General features: G+C 52.8%; 1 protein-coding gene across 8 annotated transcripts; it reads right to left on the bottom strand.

The window, feature by feature from the left end:
* Positions 1-469: 469 nt before the first annotated feature.
* Positions 470-23916, bottom strand: Coq8b (coenzyme Q8B). Of its 8 annotated transcripts, none has more exons than XM_060366488.1 (15): positions 23750-23916; positions 20847-20954; positions 20604-20723; positions 20411-20477; positions 18523-18600; positions 16263-16385; positions 16041-16126; positions 14567-14707; positions 13380-13473; positions 10415-10550; positions 8500-8641; positions 8290-8397; positions 6561-6626; positions 1655-1741; positions 470-1216 (listed from the first exon to the last, which is right to left on the bottom strand). In XM_060366488.1, the coding sequence occupies exons 2-15, from the start codon at positions 20949-20951 to the stop codon at positions 914-916; spliced, it is 1656 nt and encodes a 551-aa protein (XP_060222471.1). In that variant the 5' UTR covers positions 20952-20954; positions 23750-23916; the 3' UTR covers positions 470-913. The 8 variants fall into 8 exon arrangements, with proteins under 8 accessions (XP_060222471.1, XP_060222474.1, XP_021506312.2 ...); XM_060366491.1 differs by lacking the exon at positions 23750-23916 and adding an exon at positions 21857-21917; XM_021650637.2 differs by lacking the exon at positions 23750-23916 and adding an exon at positions 21517-21804.
* Positions 23917-23943: the final 27 nt, after the last annotated feature.

Below are 23943 nucleotides of genomic sequence, written 5' to 3'. Positions count from 1 at the left end.
TGCTTAACCCCACGGTTTTCCCAGCCCGGCGGGGGCGGGCAGAAGCGGTGACGAGGCACTTTTTGCAGGCGCGGGGAGGAGAAACCACCCGACCCCGGCCTCCTGGAGGGAGCGCACTCTGGCTAGGAGAGGGCATGGGGTTAGGACCGGGTCCTAGTTCTGGACTCTGCTGCGCCCCAACCCCTGTCCCGTGGGTTTGGCAAAGCAGCTGGTGGGGGCATTAGGGCCCATTAGCAAAGGCGAAGTTGTCAGGAACAGGAGGGAGCCTGAAGCTGGGGGTGGGGGGCAGTATGAGTGATAGGAGGGTACTTCTCAGCTGCCACAGCCTTTGGAGCAGGTGGTCAGCACGTGGGGGGGGGCAGAGGAGGTTCCCCGCAACAGATGGCCCTAGACAAGGGGGAGGGGTCTGACCATCTGCACCTGGAGCCGCCTGTGAGCTCCTCCCACTTCGCGAGAGAGAGAAAAGAACTGGGGGGAAGGGAAAGGCCTTTATTCAGAGGAAAGGCTCAGCACCCACCCCCACCTTCCAAGACACAGGCTGGGGCCCGTGAAGAAGGCAGCTGGGAGAGGAGCCGGAGAGGCAAAGGTGAGGACCGCCCCCACCAGCCAGCAGTCACCCCTTCCGTCTGCGGATCACGGAAGACCTGGGGCCGAGGGGTGCTCCCTCAAGATGAGAGTGGACCCCATGAAGGGGCCAAGGGCTCACTGAGATGGTGGCAGGCAGGAATCTGCTGACTCCCCGCCTCAGATTCGAGGATGGCCACTGGATCAGGGGGCTAACTCCAGGGCCCGGAGATCCAAGGCAGGGGACTAGGCTCTGCGACCAGGACCAAGGGGGAGGGGCGGCCCGCTGGGGGGCGGGCACCCCCGGATGGAGTCCATCGTGGTGGGGTCGACAGGGAGGTCCCTCTGGTCAGGAGTCTGCTGGCAGTGGCAGTGCCTGGCGGCTGGCCCAGTAGCGCTGGTAGGTGTCTTGGAAGAGGTCCCGGCAGGCGATGTGGGCGTGGAGACGGGCACAGGCTAAGAAAGCCCCAGCTAGCTTGCGGTGCAGAGCATAGGTCTCCTCAGGCGGTGGGCGCAGCCGGTGCCGAAGCAGCACCGGGATGAGGCCCTGTATTCGGCGAGCTGTCCCTCTGGCCCCGAAGTCGTAGGGACCTGAGGCAGCAAAGGGCTCCCCCAGGATCATCACCGCCTCCACGTGGGCGTCAGAGAATGCCTAGGGTGGGGATGGCAGATGCATGACGTCCTTTAATTATTTCAGAAGCGGCAAGGGCTGGGGCATGACTCACTTGCCTAGGGTCCACCAGTGAGGGGCTGGGGCCGTGGCTCAGTGGTGGAAGGCTTGTATTGCTAGCCCGACACCCTAAGAGATACCCTATCCATAGTGCCCCCCAGTTACTCTCAAAGCGTCCCAGCTTCTATTCCTCACACCCAGGACCCCCAGGAAAGACAGTGCTGCACCGCCACCTCACCTTGGGGCCCCCCAGAGACGCTGGTGCAGTCTGTTATTCCGAACCCCTGGGGCAGAAGGCTCTTCACCCTCATTCCTTCTAAGTTGCTCAGTACAGCTAGAGGCTCTTCCTCCACTCCCAAAAGCCACTAGACCCCTAAAGAAAACACGGCAACAAACACCGCAGCCCCAGTGGCAACCGACCTTGGTTTCAAAGCCTGTAAGGAATTTGAGGTCCTGGGATTTCTGCAGGACTCGGTCTCTGTCTCCATCTGCTGCAGCCTTCACCACCTGCAGTGTAGGAGGACAAAGACCAGTGTGGGTCAAGGGAGCTCTGGGCTTCTAGTTTTTGAGGCAGAGTCTGCTCTAGGCCACAGTGTGTTGAGGCTGTGTAGCTGAGGACCACAGGGAACTCCTGATCTTCCTGCCTCCACCAGCCGCGGCTGAAGGGTTACGTGTCTGTACCATCACACCAGGCTACAATGGAGGTTCTAGATAATAGGAAGATCAGCCAGAAGGGTACACCTACAATCCTAGTACTCCGAAGGAGGGGTCAGGACTAGGAGTTCAAAGCCAGCCTGGACTGCCAAGTGACACTGTTTAAAAGGAAAGGAGGGAGGGAGGGAGCAAAGGGGGGAGGGGATTACTTTGTCCAACCTGGATCCCTCTCCGTTTTCACCCACCTGGGTACCCTCTTTCGCCTAGCTTCTTCCTCCCTGCTCTATCTCCCCCGAGGCTGCTGAGAGCTTGCAGGTGGAAATGGCCAGGCGCTCGGCCGTCCACTGGGAATGCAGAACTGCCTGGGAGCTGCTACAGTGAGTGGCACAGAGGGGAGACATATCTGTTGATGGGTCTAGACACTAGACAAGGATGGACAACGGTGCTCAGGCTGCCAGAGGGCCGTCCCCATCGGGCTTTGAGCCCCTTGGGTGTAGGGATCCCAGCTGGGTCCAGCTGCACTGGGCAGGAGACCTGTGGCTAGCCCTGCTGCAGGGCTGCTGAGGTTCCTGTCCAGCCCAGCAGGGGGAGCATGGCAGCACCTGCACCAGCTCCCTTGGGAGTGAGGACCGTGGTTCTGCGGGTCACTGTGAGCGGCTCCACACTATGCTGCTGAGGAAGTTCCTTCCCCACTGGGGCTACTCTAACTGTACCGGGTGCCAGGGTCCAGAGAAGAGCGAGGAACCTGCCCAGCCCAGACCCACTGCACACCCTTTCTTTGGGATGAATCTAGCAATTACGTTGTAGATTTCCCCTGTCTGTGGCTGCCTGACCATCTGTTAGGGTTCCATATAAATGGATGATTTTCTTTTTCTTTTTTAAAAAAAGGCAGCAAACTGTCTCTGTCAATTTTTAGTTTTTGGAGGCTGCTAACATGCACTTCCTTTTTACTCAGGTAATTAATTTTATTCCTTCTCAAGTCTGACGGTTTGAAGAGCGGATACTGTCACAATTTTACAACTAGCTTTGTTGCTTAGGAATTAAAAAGATGTTTTGGGTCTAGATAGATGTTTTTAGGTTGACAGTTACAAACTACTATAAAAACAACAGGTACAAAACCTTAGACTCTCATAAATAGGACAGATATTCAAGATTGCCAAATACATTTAGACTGGACATTATGTATATGGTTTTACATTTTGGTCTTTTATAATTGTTTCATAATTATTCTTAGTGTATAAAAATGGCCTTTTTATTTAGACAGAAAAGGGGAAATTGTTGGGGTTGGTCTGAGGCTTGTATTTTGATGCTAATTACTGGCGACTGCCTGGATACACCTATCTTAAGACACTGTACCTGACTGGTTGATTAAAAGACCTAAAACCGGGGCAAGGCAGAATGGGGTAGGTGTGGCTAAGGTTCTTAGGCTTAGGGAAGAGGAGAATCATGGGAAACAGATGGGAGGCTGAGAAGGAGGACTCCAAGATGGGTTACCATGAAGAAGGAACCAGGTGGGCCTGGAGAAAGGACTCCAATAACAGCGTGGTTAGGCCCAAATGAAGACAGGTAAGCTTTTATAAGGTTATAGATGGAAGGTAGCCCTGATGAGGATGGTTAAGGTGGATGGCATTGGACTGGGGCTGGGAGGTGGATGGTGAAGTTATTCAGACAGTGTAGGTGAAATATCTGCCTGGTCCAAGGTAAATAAGGCAATTATAAATTGTAACAGGTCTCTGTGTTTTACTGCTGTGATAATCATAGGGCTAATAACATTATATAGCCCAACAGCCATTTTTATTTACTACAACAGTTCAGCCAGTAGAGGCACTGACAAGTCTGACGATTTTCTCCTCAATTCTCACGGGTCCCACAAGGCGGAGAGAGAACGGATTCCTGCTGATTCACACTGTCCCCATGGTGCATGCAAGCATGCGTGTATGTGTGTGTAACATGTATACACACACTTAAAAATAAACAACCAGGGTCTCGCCATGAAACCCAGGCTGGCTTTGAACTCCTGTCCTGTTTGAGCATCCAAGTACTCTGACTATAGGCCGCCACATCCATCCGGCAGGCTTTCTGTTGTTTTTGTTGTTAAGTTGGAAAAGGTTGAGGTGGCCCAAGGCTTTGGAAGGGAGTGTGGAGGAGTGGGATGGTCTAACACTCCAGGAGACCTGGCTTTGTGCCTCAGTGGCTTGTGTGGGTGTGGGGTATTGTGCGTGTCACCAGTCCTTCCTTGTCAGCAGCTAAGTGGCCTTGACTGTGCTCAGGCCAGTCTTCCGCCTTGTCTCAGACACCTTTCTCCTCCGTCTTCAAGACTGTTAGCGCCCGTCTACTGGTCCCCTCCCAGGGGCTGCTCTGCCACTTCTCCCAGCTGCCCTGGGCTGACCAGTCATGAAGGCGACCTGCTATCCAGAGGGAGTTCTGGGCTCCTCCTCTCCTCAGATCTGTTCTGATGTACCACAGGAGATACTGCGTCCTGCGGAAGGGTCTGAGGTAGGACCCAGAATGTCCTGGCTCCACCCAGCTTCTGCCTGTCCAATCAGAACCTGAGTTTCCTTCTGGCTCCTGTACGAAGGCCAGAGAGGCTCTGGATCCCCTGCTTGCTGATGGTTCTGAGCCCTTATGGCTGCAGGATGCTGAGCTGGGCTGCGGTGGTTTGAATGAGAATGGCCCCCAGAGGCTCATCTGCTTGTGGAACTATTTGGGAAGGACTAGGAGGTGTGGCCTTGTTGAAGGAGGTGTGTAACTAGGGGGGATGGCTTTGAGGTTTCAAAAGCCCACACTAGGCCCAGGTAGCTCTCTCTGCCTTCTGCTTGTGGAGCAAATATAAACTCTTGGCTACTGTTCCAGTGCCACACCTGGGTGCTGCCATAGTCATGCCTTGCTGGTCATGGACTCGCTCTAAACTGTGAGTAAGCCCCAGACTAAACACTTTCTTTTGTAATTCGCCTTGGTCATGTGTCCCATCACAGCAATAGGACAGTGAATGAGACTCTAGGTCCTCTGGGTCCTTCTGTTTGTTTGTTTGTTTTCTGTTTCTCTAGACAGGATTTCTCTGTGTAGCCTTGGCTGTCCTGGACTCACTTTGTAGACCAGGCTGGCCTAGAACTCACAGAGATCTGCCTGCCTCTGCTTCCCTGAGTGCTGAGATTGAAGGCATGCGCCACCACGCCCGGCCTAGCAAGTACTCCTAACTGCTCAACCATTTCTCCAGGCCCTGAATGACCATTTCTGTTCAGAAGTGCCACCATGCAGAAAGAATTTTCATAGATTCCCTCTTGTAATCATCTGAATGAGACTGGCTCCCATAGGCTCATATATTTGAATGCTTAGTCACCAGAGAGTGGAACTCTTTGAAAGGATTAGAAAGGTTAAGAAGAACACGCACGCGCACACACGCACACACTCGGATTACGAGGTATGGCCTTGTTGGGTAGGTGTGGCCTCAGAGGAAACATGTCACAGTGGTGGGTGGGAGGTGGGCTTCCAAGCCCAGTCTGTCTGTTGGTCTGTCTCTGCCTGTGGATCAGGATGTAGCTCCATCCCACTTCCTTGCCACCATGCTTGCTGCCATGCTGGTAACAGACTAAGCTCCTGAAAACTGTGAGCCAGCCCCAATTAACTGCCTTCTTTTATAAGAGTGGCCTTGGTCATAGTGTCTCTTCACAGCAACAGAACAGGGGCTAAGACACCTACTGACCTTTGTGCATTTATCTGGATATCTGTTTAGCCTCTTCCTAACTGGTCCTTTGCATCCCTCTCTCAAAATATCCTCCTCCAAGAAGCCTTCCTTGAATCCTCAGGCCAGGGCTGGTTCCTCTAGATTCTTACGATGCCCTACATTCCTCAGCCTAGCCCTGAGCCCTCTGTGTCCTTACTGTCCCACTGCTGTGGGACACAGACTGGACTGTGTACTAGGGAGGCAAGTGTCCCCAGTACCCTCCAGAATAGGGGTGGGCACCAAGGGGCTGTCACCGAGTGTCTTAAGTGACAACCAGATGAATGGGAAATCCAAGTTGTGTGTAGACACAAGTGAGGTGGCCTGTGTAGCTGCTGCACTGACTGGGAAGGGAGGAAGGGAAGGACAGAGCAAGTAAAGAAGCGCTCCTTGAGGAGCTACAGTCTCCTGGGAGGGGCAGGGTGGCCATCCCTGGCCCTTCTCTCAGAAGGGGGCTGAGCACGGGTTGTGACATAAGCTCTGGACCCAGACTGCCTACCAGTCACAGGCCTGCTGGGATTTTGAGCAATCTCTCTCAAAGCCTCAGTTACTTCACCTGTAAAATGGGTCTCCAAGCAGCCCTGACCCCTTTCTTTCTTCTTTCTTTTATTGTTTTATTTTTTCAAGACAGGGTTTCTCTATGTAGCCCTAGCTGTCCTGGATTCGCTTTGTAGACCAGACTGACATCAAACTCACAGAGCTCCACCTGCCTCTGTCTCCCTGAGTGCTGGGATCACAGGCGTGCACCATGGCTCCTGGCTACCCGGCCTCTTTCCATCAGGCTTGTCTACTACGTGGTGATGGTTACATTTCCTTTCTTTCTTTCGAAGGCGTGCTCCATCACTGCCTGTCTAGCCTGGCATTTCTTCATTCCGGTTCACTTTTCCTTCTTGCCCTGACCTCACTATCTTGCTTGAGCCCTTCAGAAGCACCAGGGTTCCAGGTTCTCACCTCAATGTAATGGTCTGTGAACTCTGTTCCAAAAGCCCGGCTTGCACCGAAGTCCAGTAGGGTCACCTGGTAACAAGGGATGATGGGAATGTGGGGAGCTGTTGACAACCCCACTGCCAACTAAAATAGCCAGGGTGCACCTCCCTCTTTCCTCAGCCCTATTTATCTATATCTCTAGGCCCTCCCTGGTGACCACCCAGCCCCTCCCCACTGGTGACTTCTGCGCAGACACCCCACCAGTGAGCCCCACCCCCAGCCTGTGTGTGGATGAGGCCAGGCCTCCCTCCCCACCCCAATCCTAGGCGGGTGAGTTAAGACTGGACTTCAGTGATAGCCTTCTTTCTGTTGTTTATTGAAGGAGGGTCTCCCTTCAGAGTCCCGGCTCCTCTACCTCTTGAGTACGAGGGAGGATAAAAGGCTGTGCCACCTTTAATGCAAATTGTGGGCCCATAAGATAACCCAGAAATAAGACATCTGAAAAAGTAAATGAATGCCCACAAATCTGCTTAACACATGAAGACCACGCCCACGGGTTTATTCCCCTCACCCATAAACTCCCGGGGCCTTTTCTAGGGCTATCACTTTCCTCAAACTAGTAACATTCAGTAACTTCCTGAGGGCCGGAGAGATGGCTCAGCGGTGAAGAGCAGTGGCCGACTGAATGTGTCGATCTGTGAGAAACGAAGCTTCCCATGCTGTCTGGAATCCTATCTCACTACATGACTGAGGCAGAGTGAGGGCATCACCTGTGAAAGAACAATCCTAACTTTCTTTTCTTCATGTTTTGACTTACTGCCATGTGATTAACAATACAATGACTTGAGGGGAAAAAAAGCGCTCTGGCTGGTCTTTTAGAGGAATGGATTCAATTGCCAGCACCACACAGCGCTGCTCAACTGTTAAGTCCAGTCGGGGGACCCAGCGCCCTCTTCTGGCATCCTCAGGCACTGCACACACATGCACACAGACAGGTATGTGGGCAAAGTACTTATGCACATTAAAACTAATAATTTAAAAAATTTTTTTCCCAGAAATTCCCATGCACACCTTCCTACATCTCTCTAGTATAGTTCTGTAATTTAGAGCTTTGGCTATGCAGAGAAGCCAGGCCTGAAGACACGTGTCTGCAGGTCCAGTGGAGGCAGGAGTAGGAATTCACCAGCCCGGGCTGCGTAGTGAGGCCCGGTTCCCAGAGAACTTCCAGTAGTGGTTGTTATGACTATCCTGTAGTTTGTAGTCTGGGCCTACATGGCTTGTTGCTTTCCCCATTGTGGCGTTAGCTCTGATTCACTCATTTACTTCTATTTTAACAGACTTATTTTACGTGTGTGCCTGCATGCATTTCTGTGCCCCACTTGCATGCCTGGTGCCACGGAGGTAGAAGGCGGCTTAAAATCCCCTAGAACTGGAGTTTTAGAAAGCGTGATCCTCCAGGTGGGTGCGGGGAATGGACTCAGGTCCTCTGTAGGAGCAGCCAGTGCTCTTAATTTCTGACCCGTCCCTCCAGCACCATTTTCTGTGTATTAGATCGCGAACGGCATAAGTGTGGAGGTCAGAGTTGGCTTGCTGAGTCAGTCCTCTCTTCCCACCTTATGTGTCCTGAAGCTGACTTGAGGGTCCTCAGGCTTGGCAGCAAGCTTCTTTGCCCACTAAGCCATCTCTCTGGCCCCTGGGGAAATGCTCTGCACAGCAGCTAGCAGACGTACCCTGATTCATCTAAGGAACCAACCTGGTGGCTGGAGGCATCGTACAGGAAGTTAGCCCAGTTGGGATCTGTCTGCATGAATCTGAACTCGAACAGCTCTTGCAGACACAGTCTCAGGAGCTGAAGGCAGATCTGGAGGAGGAACACACCCCAGTGAGGTGTCCCGCCTGCTCCTCTTGGCCAGCGGAGAAAGCGTGTGCCTGGCCCTTCCCGTCCGTCCTGCAGGAGACGTACCTGATTCCGGATGTCCTGGTTCAGGCCCTGGCACTGGTCTAGAGGAACTCCCCCAGCCAGCTCCATGACCAGCACACGCGTAGTGCACAGCTCCTGCACCACAGCTGGCACCCGGAAGAAGGGGTCACTAGCCAAGAGCTTCCTGGGGCAAAAAGAAGGTGAGGGATGAGAGAAACTTCATGCTTTAGAGCCCAGAGGCTTGGTTTGAACTGGCCATTTTACCAAGGCCCTTCAGGTCATCTTGTCCTAGGCTCCCCCAACACATATACACACACTAAATAAATATTACAGATTATTTTAAAAGAAGTTTTAAAGTCTATGGCTGTATGTGAGAGTCACTGTTCACTCCTTGGGGTCACTAAGAGAACCCTCCCCTACTATGTAGCTTCCTATTCCAACATTTCAGTTACTTGTGGTTAAGTTGGCCTAAAAATGTTAAGTGGAGAATTCTAATTATTCTAAAAATACAGTATGTGTCTGTAAACCTAGTAGAGGAGAGTGGAGGCAGGGGGTCAGGACTTCAAGGTCAGGCTCTGTGACACAGCACATTCCGGGTCAGCCAGGGTCCATGATGGGACTCTGTTTCAAAAAGCAACCAGGAGAAAAAAGAAAAGAGTGCTGGAGAGACGGCTCAGCAGTTACGAGCACTGGCTGCTCTCCCAGAGCACCTGGCTTCAGTTCCCGGCACCCACGCCTTGGCTCACAACCTTCTGTAACTCCAGGTCCAGGGGGTCTGGCGCCCTCTCTGGCCCCTGCAAGCACTGCATGCACGTGGTGCGCAGATAAAGCAACACACCCGGATCCGTAAAATAAAATCTCAACTAAAAAGGAAAACTCCAGAGGTGAGTAATTTACAACTTAAAATGATGCACCATTCTGAGGGGTCTGAGAAAATCGGACTCCAGCCTATTTGGAGCACGAGCCATTACTCGTCCAGTGTCCACATGCTACGTGTGTAATTCACGTCCCTTCCAGGATGCCTAGTCGCCAGGCTGGGTGTGTGCAATTACCCTGACAGTGTTCACATCCCTTCATTTATTTAATAAGGGCCCCAAAGCAAGGGCAGCAAGACTGCCATCTCAGACAGGCCGACAAACAGCAGAAAACACCTTTTCCTTTTCCTAAACCGGTTTGTCTTTCAAAAAGGCAATTCACAGATATCAATACTTCTGTCTTAATGTGTTGACACTCTTCTATGTCCTGGGAGGTGATGACAGGCTCATTTTTTTCCACATTCACTGAGTGTGTGTATCTGTCTATCATTCACATGCCACTGTGTGTGTGGGTGGCTGGGAACAGGGCACCAGTTCCCTCTTTCGACTCTACGGCCTCGGGGTTGAGTTCAGGTCGCTGGGCTCGGCAGTCAGTTCTTTAACCAAGCAGCCGTCTCAGCAGCCCACAGTGTTTCCTTTAACAGAGAAGGCAAAGTGCTCAGGTTCAATGAGGGGGAAAAGTTACAGTGCATTAAGATTCCCCGTGAGAACACGTGTGAAACTATGACGGAGAGAACTTTGTGCTGCTTCTCCAGGCGCTGCACCAGTAACACCCAGGCGCAGGACAAATGCTTAGTTAAGGTGAGGCGCAGGGCGTTAATCCCAGCACTCAGGAGGCTGATTGACTGAACAAAGGTGGAAAGGTTTCCACGCGTGACACAAGTGTGTGCAGCAGGAAACTGTGTCTAACCTGTAAGTCTGACCTCACCATAGGATCGTACAGGAGAACACAGTCCACACAGGGTTTGGAACTGCCTGGGTTTCAGGCGTGTACCGAGGGTCCAGGGGCGTGCCCTGTAGACCCAGATGTGGAGGTGCACGCCTGTAACTCCAGCAGCTGGAGCTGGCGGCAGGAAGTGTGTGTTCGTCATGTGACCCGCTTCTATTCCAGGAGCTGTTTCAGCAGGCGACTGCCACGGTACCTGTGTCTCCTGATATGTAACAGTCCACCCCTGACACCCGGGCGTGGCGGCACGTGCCTACAATCTGAACTGGAGAGGTGGAGTTCAAGGGTATCCTCGGCTACACAGGGAGTTTGAGTGTGCGCTGCTCGGCATTCTATCTCCAACACACAAAAGGGCCAAGGACACAGCTCCGTTAGTAGAGTGTTTACCACATGAGCTTGAAGACCCAAGCTCATCACCAGAACCTAAAAACATGAGGTGTGGGGCAGACCATGACATGCTAGCCCAGGGAAGGAGCACCAGGTAGATCCCAGGCCTGCCTGCGCGGCCGGCCCAGCCTCCTTGTCAAGTTCTGGGCCAGAGAGAGATTCTGCCTCAGAAAACAGACACCTAACTAAGGCTGCTCTCTGGCCTCCACATGCCTTGCACACACACAAGCACACTTGTATACATATTACCTCCCTGATAAAAAGTCCTTCTGTGCATGCTTTGGTACTGGATAGTGCTGGTGGGGTGGATGGACGGCAGACCAGCCTCAGGCCTACCTTCACCAGAAGCTATGGCCAACAGACTGACAGGATGTAAATGTGTCCAAGTTGACCAGGAAGTGAAGAAGTTGGGTGAGGACCTGAGGGGATGCTGGGAACAGACAATGGGCAGGTACCAGAGGTACACAGAGGAAGGCTGTGGGGGATCCTGGGAGAATGTCCTCAGATCCTCCATGGGGTTGCTGTGGCCTGTCATCCAGTGTCTCTCTGCTTTGTAGGGTCCTCCTCCAGTTGGTATTTAGTCCTGGTTTGTGTGGTCTCTGATATGGCTCTATTTCTCAAGAGCCAGGCCTGTGCTAAGCTTTAATCAGCACACCTCCCCTATGAGAGTGCTCTCCCGAGGCCACAGAACAGAACCAGGCCACACAGCCTGGTAAGGGCTGACCCGAGACTGCATCTCACATTCGTCAGGGTTCAGGACACATGCCTGTACAAGTGTGGTCTGGACTGTGTCCTCGCCCTGGGTCCTGAGCTTGGCATGCTGGGAGCTATACTGTAAAGGTCCCTCTCCAGGCGTCTCTTGCTTTTTGTTGTTTAGGTTTGTGTGTCTGTTGTTTTGCCTTTTGAGTTGATGTCTCATGTATGTACCCAGGCTGGCTTCAAAATCGGCTATGTGTTGGAGGATGACCTTGAACTTCGTCCTGCTTCTCCAACTTGCATGCTAGGAGTACTGGCACGAGCCACCATGCCTGGTTTATGTGACACCGGGCAAACACCAGCCAAGCGCCGTCCTCAGACGGGGTTCTGCTTAACTGTTGCGCATGGCTGTAACCCTAAGCCACAGCCACTCTCCTGTCCACAGCGCCGTGCGGGTCTGCCACAGAGACCCAGGCATGGTGGCGCACACATGCGGAGAGGGAGAGGTGGGGCAGCAGGATCAGGACGATAAAGCCAGCCACAGTGAGTGTGAGACTGCCAGGGCTACTGAGATCCTGTCTCAAAAGAGAGCGAGCGGGGGTTGCCAGGGGATGACACGGTAGCTGGGAAGACAGTGCTGTTCTTCCCAAGACTCACACTGGGTGGCCCACAGCTGCCTGCAACCCAGCTTCGGGGGGTCCGAAGTCTCACACACATTTAAAACAATTTAAATAGATAAACAAGTACATTTAAAAAGGTCCAACCAGTAGCACTGAAAACACCCCCTCGGGAGGCAGTCAGTGACTGGTGCAAGTTCAAAGTCGGCCAGGGGCACACACTGAGACCCTGCCTCAGAAACAAAGCTACCTATCTTGCTACCTCTTGCTGAAGAGACGTGACAGATTTGGGTTTCCAGGCTGGGACTTGTACACACTGGCAGTGTGAGCACTCTAGAAAACTCTGATGGCATACAGTAGTCTAACAGTCCACACAGAACGTATCAGAGGCCAGTGGGGGTTGCTCGGTGCGTGAACACAGCATCTCTCGAGGGCTTGGGACATGGCCTGAGGTAGGCTGCTGACCCTACAGCGCAAGGACTTGCTCTGATCCCCAGAACCATGTAAAATGGCGCTGAACGACAGTGTGTGCCTGTGATCCCAGGACGGAAGAGGCACACAGAGGAGGGTCCCTGGGGTCTGCCGGCCAGCCAGTCTAGCCAAATTGGGAGTTCTAGGTTCAGCAAAAAATGCTCTCTCACAAAATAAGGTTGAGGGGTGGGAGAGATGTCTCTGGTTCAAAACCCTGGCTGCTCTTCAGAGGACCCATGTGCCAGTCCCAAGCATCCACTCACAAACATCCCAGTTCCGGCAGATCACCCCCTTCTGGTCTCTGTGGGTACTGCAGGCATGTGGTACACAGACATACTGCAGGCAAAAAAATCTATTTTGTTTTGAAACAGGCTCTCACTATGTAGCCCTGGCTGGCCTGGAACTCTTTATGTAGATGAGGCTGGCCTTGAACTCACAGAGGTCTACCTGCCTCTGCCTGTCACGTGTTAAGATCATGGTATACATCACTATGCCTGGTTTAAAATAAAAATGTAAGAATAAAAATAAATAAGGTTGAGCCGGCATGGTGGCCTTTAATCTGTGAGTTCGAGGCCCAGGCAAGCCAGGAGCACACAGTGAGCCCCTGGCTTCCCAGACGCTAACACCAGCCCCCCATTGTGCAGGAGCAGCAGTCTGTACTGTGTGCTCCTCCTGCCCCCGCTGCACTGTGCTAACCCTCGCTCAGCTGGCAGCTCTGTCAGCTTCTCACCCTGCAGCTGAGCCCCTTTGGGAGACCACAGGGGCTATGCATTTGACAGAGATCCAAACTGCTGCTGTGAGAGGAGTGGCTGGCCCCAGCCCCCAGAGGGCAAGAGTGAGGAACAGATGGACAGATAAAAGAACCAAAGAAAGAACAAGGAGTCTGCAGTCCCTTGTAAGGATGCTGACTGCCAGGGGTCACACCCAGTCCAACCCAGCCCAGTTGGGAGGGAAGGCACCTCCCAGGAGCCCGCAGGCGTGTAAACTTACCTGAACGTCTGGGCACAGGTGGCTTCTCTGCGGTAGTCACACTCCCAAGCCAGCTCCTGCTGCAGGGCCTGCAGGCTCTGCTCAGCAAATAGGCCTGAGGGAGAGGGGCAGCCACAGCAGCTGAGGGCGGCTGCCTGTCTTCTCCTGTCCCTCACGCACTTGTCTTTCTAAGTTTCTCACTGTCCCGCCTGCCTGTGTTTCACACTTTTATCCCCTTTCGTCATTCTTAAAGACAGGCTCTCATGTAGCCCAGCCTGGCCTCCAGCTCAATATGGAGCCAAGGCTGACCTTGACCTCCTAATCCTCCTGCTTCTACCTCCCAAAAACAGATTACAGACATGCTACAACACTAGGCTCTGCATTTGAGATAGGGTCTCTCTGTAGTCCAGGTTTGACCACAGTTTTCAGCAATCCTCCTGCCTCAGATTCCCCAGTGCCAAGACTGTGAGTGTGAGCACCAGACCCAGTTAACCCAGCTCATCTTGGATTCACCTCCTCGCCTTTCCCACAACCGTGGTCTCCGTAGAAGCCTGTCTCCTGGGTCGGCTCCGCAGCCCTGAAGCATCTCTTCTCACCCGCTATTCAGCCAAGAATGACCTTGAACCCTGGGCATCGTGCACGCCGGACAAGCATTCTGCGGAGCTACGGCCCAGCCGTGTCCGCATTCTGTTTATGCCGACGCTGACATGGCCCCCCGCCTCTCTCTCACTTCTAGGCCTGTCTACATCGCCCTCCCTTCTTCCCCACTGACACACCTTGCTGTCTTCTACAAGTGACCTGTCATGTGACCCCCTACCCCTGCTCCTGTGACTCCCTGCTCGCTGCACACCTGTCGGTCTCCGTGCGGCCTGTGCATTCCATCTGGGCTTGTTTCTTTGTGCTATGTCACACTCACTCATCCTCTCTGCTGTCCCCCCTAGGCATCGCCGTCACCCATGTGATGTGTGTCCACTCACAATGCTGTCCTCCACCTAGCCCCGCCTCCTCTCTCTAGACCGAGGAGCACCTCACCCTCTGGCAGGCCCACACTCATCTTGAGCACGGCCAGCAGGTTCTGAATGTCACTCTGGATACTCTGGGCAACACCTGGGTACTGTCAGGAGGGAGAGGGGGTTCGGGAGTCACTCGTGCCTCGGGACAGCGCAGTGCCCACCCCCACCCCCCCGCTGCCCAGCCTCCCTGCTCACCTGGATCTTCACAGCCACCTCAGTCCCATCCTTTAGCACAGCTCGGTGTACCTGCCCGATGGAGGCGGCGGCGAAGGGCACCTCCTCCAGGGAGGCCACCTTGTCCTGCCATTCCTCGCCCAGCTCCTCTTCTAGCACTCTCTGGAAGACGCGAGCGTGACAGTTGCCATGGCAGTGCCAGGCAGCTGAGCTCATTCCCCGTACTGCCGTGTGAGCTAGGGAGCTTGCTGTGTTAGCCAACTCTAGCAGTCACTCTTGGCAGAATCATCATTTTACAGATATGGAAACTGAGGCTCAGGTGACCAACCAGACAGGCACTATTGTTTCATTTTGTCTTTGAGTTGAAGAAATAAAAGTAGATTAAGTGAGCTGGGTGGTGGTGCATGCCTGTAATCCCAGCACTTGGGAGGCAGAGGCAGGCAGAGCCGGTCTACACAGAGTAAACCCTGTCTCCAAAAGCAAACAAACAAGCAAAAAAAAAAAAAAGAAAAGAAAAAAGAAAAAAAGAGGGGTCTAGAGAGATGGCTCAGAGGTTAGAGCACTGGCTACTCTTGTAGAGGTCCTGAGTTCAATTCCCAGCAACCACCCAGTGCCTCACAACCATCTATAATGAGATCTGGCGCCCTCTTCTGGTGTGCAGGCGCACAAGCAGGCAGAACATTGCACACATAATAAATAAACCAATCATAAAAAAAAAAGAAAAAAGAAAAAAGAAAGGAAGAAAGAAACCTGAGAAGGCAGTCCTAAGACTCAGAGTTACACAAGAGGAGTACCTTTTTTTTTTTTTGAGGCAGGGTCTCACTGTCAAGTCCTGACTGGCCTGGAATACCCTATGTAGAGCAGGATAGCTTCAAACTCATAGAGATCCGCCTGCTTCTGCCTCCTGAGTGTGTGGAAAGGTGTGGCATGAAAGGAGTGCCACCACGTCCAGGGAGAGTGTCCCTGAGGACTGCTAACATTCCCTGTTAGGGCCCCACACTATCAACTCAGAAAGTAGCATGATGGAGAAGGGCTTCCTTCGGTTCTGGCCTGAGTGCCTCAGAGGTCATGGGGAAGGAACGGAGCACAGACGGCAGGCAGGCAGGTGGCTGGAGCCTACAAAGGTCTACAAAGCCCTTCCACAGTTACAGAACAGCTCAAATCTTTCACTCAGTACCAGGCATGCTGCTATTCTATTGATGGATAAAGTCTCCTTCAGTGGGGTTTGTTTGCTAGTTTTGGATACTCTATGGAGCTCAGAATGACCTTGAATTCCTGATCCTATGGCTTCCATCTCCAAGTATTAGGATTACATCATGTCCTAGTGGTGAGCTCCTTTAATTAATCACAGCTCAAACTTCCATGCCACTCATGTGTGAGAGGGACCGGTCGAGAACCTTGTGTAATGTAAACTAAGTGTCTAGAAGAGTACATTGATTTACGTAATCCAGCATCACAGGCTACCAAGTCACCACCCACCCAAACGGGCACTCACCAGCATCTGCCAGCGGGGCATGAAGTCAGCGCTCTGGCGGACCCTCTCGAAGATTTGCTGAAGCTGGGGGCTGATAAGGCTGTTGTCTTGGGAGACAGTGGGATAAGGGGAATCGTGAGGGAGATGAAGATGTTCTATGTGAGCGTCTGAACTCAGGGCTTGCTGTGGGTGTGTGGGGTGGAAATGAGGTCATAGGCCAGGAATTGAGGGGTCAGGCTGTACCCTGGATGCTGAGCATTTGGCCGATCTTGAGGGCAGCTCCCCGGACTGTACATAAGGTCTGCACGATCCTTTCAGCATTGGCCTCAGAAAGGAAAGGGCTGGAGTCCAGTCCAGAGACAACCTCTATGGAAAGAAGTGAGCCTGAGTGATACATGCACAAAAGCACCTGTCAGCCAGGCTTAGTAGCACAGGCGGCAGAGGCAGGCGGATCTCTGTGAGTTTGATGCCAGCCTGGTCTACAAAGCCAGTCCAGAAGAGCCAAGGCTATACAGAGACACCCTGTCTCAAAAAAACAAAAACCAACCAACCAACCAACCAAACAAACAAACAAAAAACCCTGTCAATGGCTCCTTGCCTGACTTAGAACTCTATGTAAGCCAGGCCAGGCTGGCCTCAAACTCCTAGAAATCCATGTACCTCTACCTCCCAAGTGCTCGGGTTAAATATAGACTAGGGTTGCCTCAAACTCATGGAAATCCTCCTGCCTCTGCTTCCTGAGTGTTGACACTGAATATTAAAAGGCAAGAAATATACATACATACATGCATACATAAAAGCTAGGCATAGGGTAATTTCAATAATCAGTAGACAAGCGGCAGGGGTGGATCTCTGTAAGTTCAAGGCTAGCCTGGGCTAACAAGGGACCCTGTCTCAAGAGGAAAACAAAACAAAAGAAAACACAGCAGAACCCATTATACCACCAGTGCATAGCCACCAGAGGAGCTAAAATAAAAGTGCTAATATCAAGCATCAGCAAAGATGAGCAGCAACGTGAACTCAGACACGGCTGATGAGAATGGGCTAGCACAGCCCTCTAACGAACAGGTTCTAGAGAAGCACAGGACCAAAGGCAGTGTCGTCCTCCTCCGGGTGTGAAGGAGAGTGACTGCACAGTTTTAAATACACACTTGCTGCGCCCTGTGGCCCGGGCACAGCCCACTGACACAGAGTCGCCCCCAGTGGTGGAGGGCTGCCTCTAAGCACAGCACTGAAGCAGCCGGAGCAGCAGCAGCAGAAGCTCAGGGCCTGTAATCTTACAAACTCTGGGGGCAAAGAGGTGGACCTTCTGAGTTTGAGATCAGCCTGGTCTACAGCAAGTTCTGTACAGCCAGGGCTACATAGAGACCCTGCCTCGACAGACAGACAGACAGATGGGTGACAGATCAAATTTTAAGAAGTTAACTTTGCAGTTCTAATCTAATAAAGTATCAGTAAACTAAAGCGACATAAAAACTGCTTTCCAGTGTTCACTGCGTATTTGTGGTGCTGGAGTCTGACCTCAGAAACTCATACACTCCAGGTAAACACTCTACCATTGAAATACAGGCCCAGACTTGCTGAGTCCTCAGAAAATTTCTTCACAAGTTGGGCATAGTGGCACACACCCTTCGTCCCAGCACTTGGGAGGCACAGGCAGACAGATCCCTGAGTCTGAGGCCAGCCTGTGAGTTCTGGGACATCCAGGACCATATAGAGAGACCTTGTCTTAAAATGGAAAAAAAAAAAAAGAAAAAAAAAAATCTTTCCTATCATTTAAAAGTAACAAACCCTTTTTATTTTGAAGTGGGATTTCATGTAATCCCAGCACTTGGGAGGCAGAAGCAGGCAATTGCTGTGAGTTCAAGGCTAGCCTAGACTATAAAGCAAGTCCAGGAGAGCCAAAGCTACACGGAGAAATTCTGTCCTGACAAAAAAAGAAAAAAAGAAATGGGATTTCACTAAGTTGCCCAGGCTTCCTTTGAACTTGATTTGTAGCCAGGACAGACTTGATTTCTTTTTAGTGCTGAATATCTTGATTTTTTTTAAGATTTTTTTTTTTAAGTCAGGTACAGTAATGCCTGCCTTTAATCCTAGCACTTGGAAGGCAGAAGCAGACAGATCTCTGAGTTTGAGGTCAGCCTGGTCTAAAGAGTGAGTTCCAGGGTAACCAGGGCTACAGACAAACCCTGTCCTGATGTCCTAAAAAAAAAAAAAAACAAGCAAGATTTCTTTTTTTGTTTGTGTGTGTGTGCCACCTATGTGTTTATTTAGAGCAGCCAGGAGAGGGCAGTGGATTCCCTGGAGCTGGAGTTACAGACAGTTGTGAGCACCTGGTGTGAATCCTGGGAACCCTTCAGTGTGTGTGCCTTCTATGTTTTAGATAAAGGATTTACAGCTGAGCTGCACACACCCATACCCCACCCATCACTGGTGAGCCAGACTCTAGCACAGTCTGGGCCCTCATGGCCAGGGGCTGAATGGAGCGAGCGGCTTCACTCACCATGCTGCTGACCTCCTCTGGGCAGGTACTTCTTGGTCACCTCAGCCAGTGCTCCCAGGCCCAAGCCCACCGCCAGCCCTGAAGAGCAGGAAAGGAAGCTGAGAGTCTGCTCACCCAGACCGTCCCTCAGACCCTCACTCCTGCCTCTCCAGGGGATGCCAGAACCCTGGTTCCTCAGTTAGTGGGCAAGCACCGTCTTGGCTGAGCTGTACCCCCAGTTTTTTTTATTTTTTTTTTATTTTTCTGTTGGTACTTTGGATTGAACAGGGTACTCACAGATGCTAACAAAAACTCTACGTCCCTAGCATCTGGCCTGGAAATGGCTATGTGATTTAGGCTAGTCTTGAGCCTGTCATCCTGCTCAAGCTTCCTTAATTGCTACTATCAGAGATGACCTCACACTTACCTTCCTTCCTACACTCTCAGGTAGCCCAGGCTAGCCTTAAATCCACTGTGTTACCAGAACCCCTGATTTGCCTACTTATATGTCTCAAGTGTTGAGATTTTAGGCATATCCCACCTGTCCTCAGACTCACAGAGCTCGGCCTGCCCCTGCCTCCCGGAGTGCTGGGATCACAGGTGCGCCACAGCGCCCACCTCGGCTCCTGCTCTTAAATATATGCTGGGCCCCTTGCCTCTTTCGCTGTCACCGTCTCTGGCTGGCATCTGCCAAGCATGCTATGTGCTCCTGCATCTCCGTGCCACATGCTGCTGCTATTAAGCCCCAAGTGTCAACACACGGCTCTCACACCTCTGTGGAACGTGTTTGACTGAAAAAACTCACATTCTGCAGGAAGGAAAAGCTCAGGGAAGGTAAGTGCGTGCCCAGCCAGGAGAGCATCCCGAGAGCCCGGACACACTGGTGCCACGTGCTACTCACAATGCTCAGCTGTGCCTTAACATGTGACCTATGACCTGTGTGACCTGTGCTGTGAGGAAGCAGAGATTTACACTGTAGTAAGCTGTGGACAGCAGGGCCTGTTATCCGAACACTTGGGAGGGACAATCAGGTTCGAGGCCAGACAAGATTACAAGGAGACATCACCACAAAAAGCATGTGTGCTGGGGGTGTGGTGGTGCACACCTTTAATCCCAGAGCTTGGGAGGCAGAGGCAGGCGGCTGAGTTCCGGATAGCCTGATTTCAGGCCAGCTAGGGCTGCATGGGGAGACCCTGTCTCAAACACAACATCACATGTGTGTAAACGTGTGTATCCATGCTCAGTATTTATCTGTATTTTCTCGAGTGCTGTTTCCTTTTTCCTCTTTCTTCCTCCTCTGAGACAAGATCCTTCATGCCAGATTGGTCTTGAATTAAGCTTTCAGGGAGTGGAGCCTCCAGGCACGCACTGCCAGGCCTGGCTTTTCAACCTTCTAGTCTTGGCCTCTCAGGAGCAGGGATTACAAAAGCCTGTGCTACCAAAGCCCCCGCCTCCCTCCTTTGTCTTCTCTCCTCTAGACAGGGTCTCATGTAGTCCAGGTGCCTCAGACTCACTGTGTAGCCCGTGATGACATTGAGCACGTCATCTTTCTGCTCCTACCCACATCCCAGCTGCTGAAACGAGCAGGTGGGTGTCCCGGCCTCCTTTCCTGCTCCAAGCATGGCTGCAACACTCTCCTTTACTTCATACATGTTTGAACAATCCTGCTGCAGTCCCAAAGCGCGGTGAGCTCACCCCTCTCGGCCTCCACTCCTCCATCAATACAAGCAAGCACACATTGGGCTCAGTCTTGCTCCTTACAGGTTCTCCATAAACGGTTTACATTCCTGTTTACACGCTGGGGTTTGCAGGTCGTCGCGTCCCCCCTCCCCCGCCGCCTTCCCCTTGCCTCACCTGCAAAAGTTGCTTCTGATCTAGGTCACACCAAGATCCCCCCAAGCACACCTACCCCCGAAGCTGGCCAGGCGACTGATGCGGGTGGCAGGCACTTTGCGTTCTCGAGAGCGGCCACTCAGCTGAGAAAGGGGGAAAGGCGGAAGGTAGGCATCGAGGCAGAAAAGCCCTGCCCACCTGCTGCCGCCTTAAGGTAGGGTTCAGTATCACCGGGCCGGGGGGGGGGGGGGGGCGGAGAGCAATGATACCTGTGGCCGGGGTGCCTTCCTGAGCCGGGCCTCCCGTGCCCTGCGAATGTCGTCCTCACTTAGGCCTCTTCCGGGCCGCTCTCGATGAACACTTCGGACCAAACAACCCCCACATGGCCCCTGCAGAGAAGGGGATTTTTCAGGATTTCAGTAGGGTGGAGGGCTAGGCCTCTGTTTTTGTTCTCTCCATCATTTTACCCCGTCAAGCCTCTTTCCCTTGGAGGCCCCTCCCCAGCCTCTTACCCACCAGCGGGGCCTAGGCCCCAGGGCGCCCCAACAAGGCAGACGAACAGTCCTGCCCAGCGGCCCACAGGTCCCGCGCAGCACGGCACCTAGCTCCGGCCACATGGCCTAAGAAATGATAAGGAAATAAGGACTCAGGACGCGGCCTGCCGTTTGCCCTTTCTTTGAATGGACCTCCTCCCCTCCCTACCTCATCTCTCCTGTTAATTGATTTCCAAGTTTCTCCTAGTTGCGCCCCCCCCAAGTTGTTAGGAACTCATGTTTTCCCTAAGCGCCTCCTCATCCCCCCCGAAATGTCCCGCCGTTGCTAGGGTTCTTCCCGGTTGCTAGACACCCACAGCCCCTCCAGGACTACTCTACTTCTCCCAGCCCCTTTCGTTGCTAGGCACCGCCTTACCCTGGGCTGTTAAGAATCCACAATACTCGCCTGTCCCCCGACCCCCACTCCCAAATAAAAACCAAACCACCCCGTTCCGGGGCACCTCCCCCGTTGCTAAGCACCGGTCCTCCGGGCTTAGGCTCCAGGTCTAGCACACGCTGGGCCTCCGGAGCTTCCGGGAACGTCTGTACGCTCGGCCCCTCCGATCAGCTAGCCAATGGAAGCACAGAAGCTCTCTGACGTCACAAGATACGCTCCACCGGGGAGGCGTGGCAAAGGGGTGGAACCTACGCAAGAGCTCTGTGCGTCTTCTGTGGCCGTCGGAACGCCCGTGAGCCCGTCTGTCTTGAAAGCATCTTCCTTGTCTCCTCTCCCCCTGTCTTTTTCTCTCCCTCTAGGCCTTCTGTCCTCTGTGCCCATTCTCCGCCCCTTTTCTCTCTTGTAGCCAATGAACTCCTGATCACGGCAGGTTTGCACCATCACATCCAGCCGCATTTCCTCCCGGCAAGCTCAAAGGCTATCCTGTGTGTTTGGTTTTGTTTCCCCTGCAGGTGCACAAACTCAGAGACTCGTGCATTCGAAATAAGATTCCCTGCCCCTGAGCCACACCCCCAGCAATCTTTAAACTCACTCTTCCAAGCCTCTCCACGTCGCACCAGCACCCACACCCTGGCACCCAGCCTCCTTCCTTGCACACATAAATCCACTGCCTTGCTTATGAGCTGTTTCCTGCTCAGGGCTTCAACATAACTCCCCCTGGCGGCGGCATGCTGTGCCTGTGTCCCCTCCTGCACGCTCCTCTCCACTCCCCGCCCACTTGGGAGATGGAAGGCCGTGGGAGCCCCTGTTTCCTGAAGGCAGGACATTTCCCAGAACATACTCAGTCAAGACTCCCAGAGCTGAGTCAGGAATCTTGGCGTGGAAGAAAACTGACTCAGTCTTCTTGTTGTCTGGAAGAGAAACAGCTGGTGGCTGGGCACCTTTCCCACCAATGAAGAGAGGGAGACCCACAAATGTGTTCCTCTCAGCCCCACCTCCTTTGTCGGGAATTAGGCCTTCCTGTGCTGTGTGACCTCAGAAGGGCCCTCCTCCACCTCAGGACCTCATGTTCTCTAATCTGTATCATGTATGAGGTGGGTTCCCGGCTCTGACTTTTCATTAGCCTGTGAAGAGATGACTCACCCTGGCGCCTTGGGCCTGTGCGTATTCAGTGTCCCTCCCATGGGTGAGTCAGTTTCAAGACTGAGAGTACCTGCTGTCCTCCCCAAAGGTGGGGGTCTGACTCAGGAGCTGCCCGCTGCTCACGGTAAGGGACAGGCTGAAAAATCAGCTCAGACAATCCCGCAGGGCATGGCTCAGAGTCCTCGTTGTAGAAATGCCTGCTTGCTGATCCCAACACTCGTACCACATCCTTCACATGCCCAAGTTCACGGCAGACACTACCAAGGCTAGAGAAGGGCCGTTCAGTTCCCAGCATCCACCTGGGGAGCGTACAACCATCCCTAACTCCAGATCTGACACTGCCTCCTAGCCTTCAAAGGCACTTGAATGCACCTGCACACACCACACACACACACACACACACACAATCAAAGAACAAACCAACCTTGTAGGGTGGCATCCCTTACCGCTCCAAGTGACTGACAGAGGTCGTGATCTGTTGTCAGAGCCAGGCACGGAAGTCCTTCGGACACAGATCATTGTTATTTGTTTACTTATTTACAAACCCAAGACCCAGTGGGCGTGCTCTGCTCTAGAAGTAAGTCCCCAGCCTCGGGTTTTTGATAGGTTCTCGCCACGCAGCCCAGGTTGAGGTGCTGAGCTAGTGAACATCTCGTCTACCTCCAGAGTGATGTGGCTGCAGGGACGTGCCATCACCGAGGTCTAGACCTGAGACTTGTTATTTGAAACATTGGAATTCTTTTTCCAAAAAAGATTTACCTATTTTATCATCATCATCATCATCATTCTTTTGATACAGGGTTTCTATCGTCATCATCATCATTATTTTGATACAGGGTTTCTGTATGTAGCTCTGGCTGACCTGGAACTGACACAAACTCCCAGGGATCCGTCTGCCTCTGCCTCCTGAGCACTGTGATTAAAGGTGTGAGCCACCATGCCCCGCTTAAAAACATTTACTTTTACTTTCTGTGTCTCGATGATTCTGCCTGCATGTATGTCTGTGCATTCTGTGCATAGCCCCTAGGAAGCCAGAAGAGGGTGTCTGCTCTCTGGAACTGTATTTACAGATGACTGCGAGCCACAGACGGGGAGCTGGAAACCAAACTCAATTCAGTCCCCTCCCCATTGTGTGTGCATTGGGGAGCAGGGGGTGTCTGAAATAGGGTCTGTGTAGTCCTGGAGGGCCCAGAACGCATTGATCCGTCTGCTTCTTGCCTCCAGAGTGCTGGTCCTCCTCCTGTGTGTGTGTAGGCTCGGGACTGACCACTTCGCTAGGGATGAACTTGAACTGAACCCCCGATGCCCATCTCCGAAAGTCTTAAGTCTTTGAAAAGCCCACCTCGTCCCTGAATGTTGCGTGAGTGCGTGGTTGAACTTCTCCCTCTCTGGGGTAGGGGCTGAAGTGATGCAGGGAAAGGTCCCATTGGCGTGTGACCCAGACTCGGGCCCGCTTCGACCCAGGCCAAGCCCAGCATCGGGGGCTGACACTCCTTTCCCAGTGCCCCACGCGGGGGCAGCCGAGGCCCCGGCGCA

The sequence above is a fragment of the Meriones unguiculatus genome, chromosome 14 (assembly GCF_030254825.1).
Source record: "Meriones unguiculatus strain TT.TT164.6M chromosome 14, Bangor_MerUng_6.1, whole genome shotgun sequence".
NCBI lineage: Eukaryota > Metazoa > Chordata > Mammalia > Rodentia > Muridae > Meriones > Meriones unguiculatus.
Note: the sequence above shows the minus strand (reverse complement) of the source record. Positions and strands in the feature narration are given on the sequence as shown.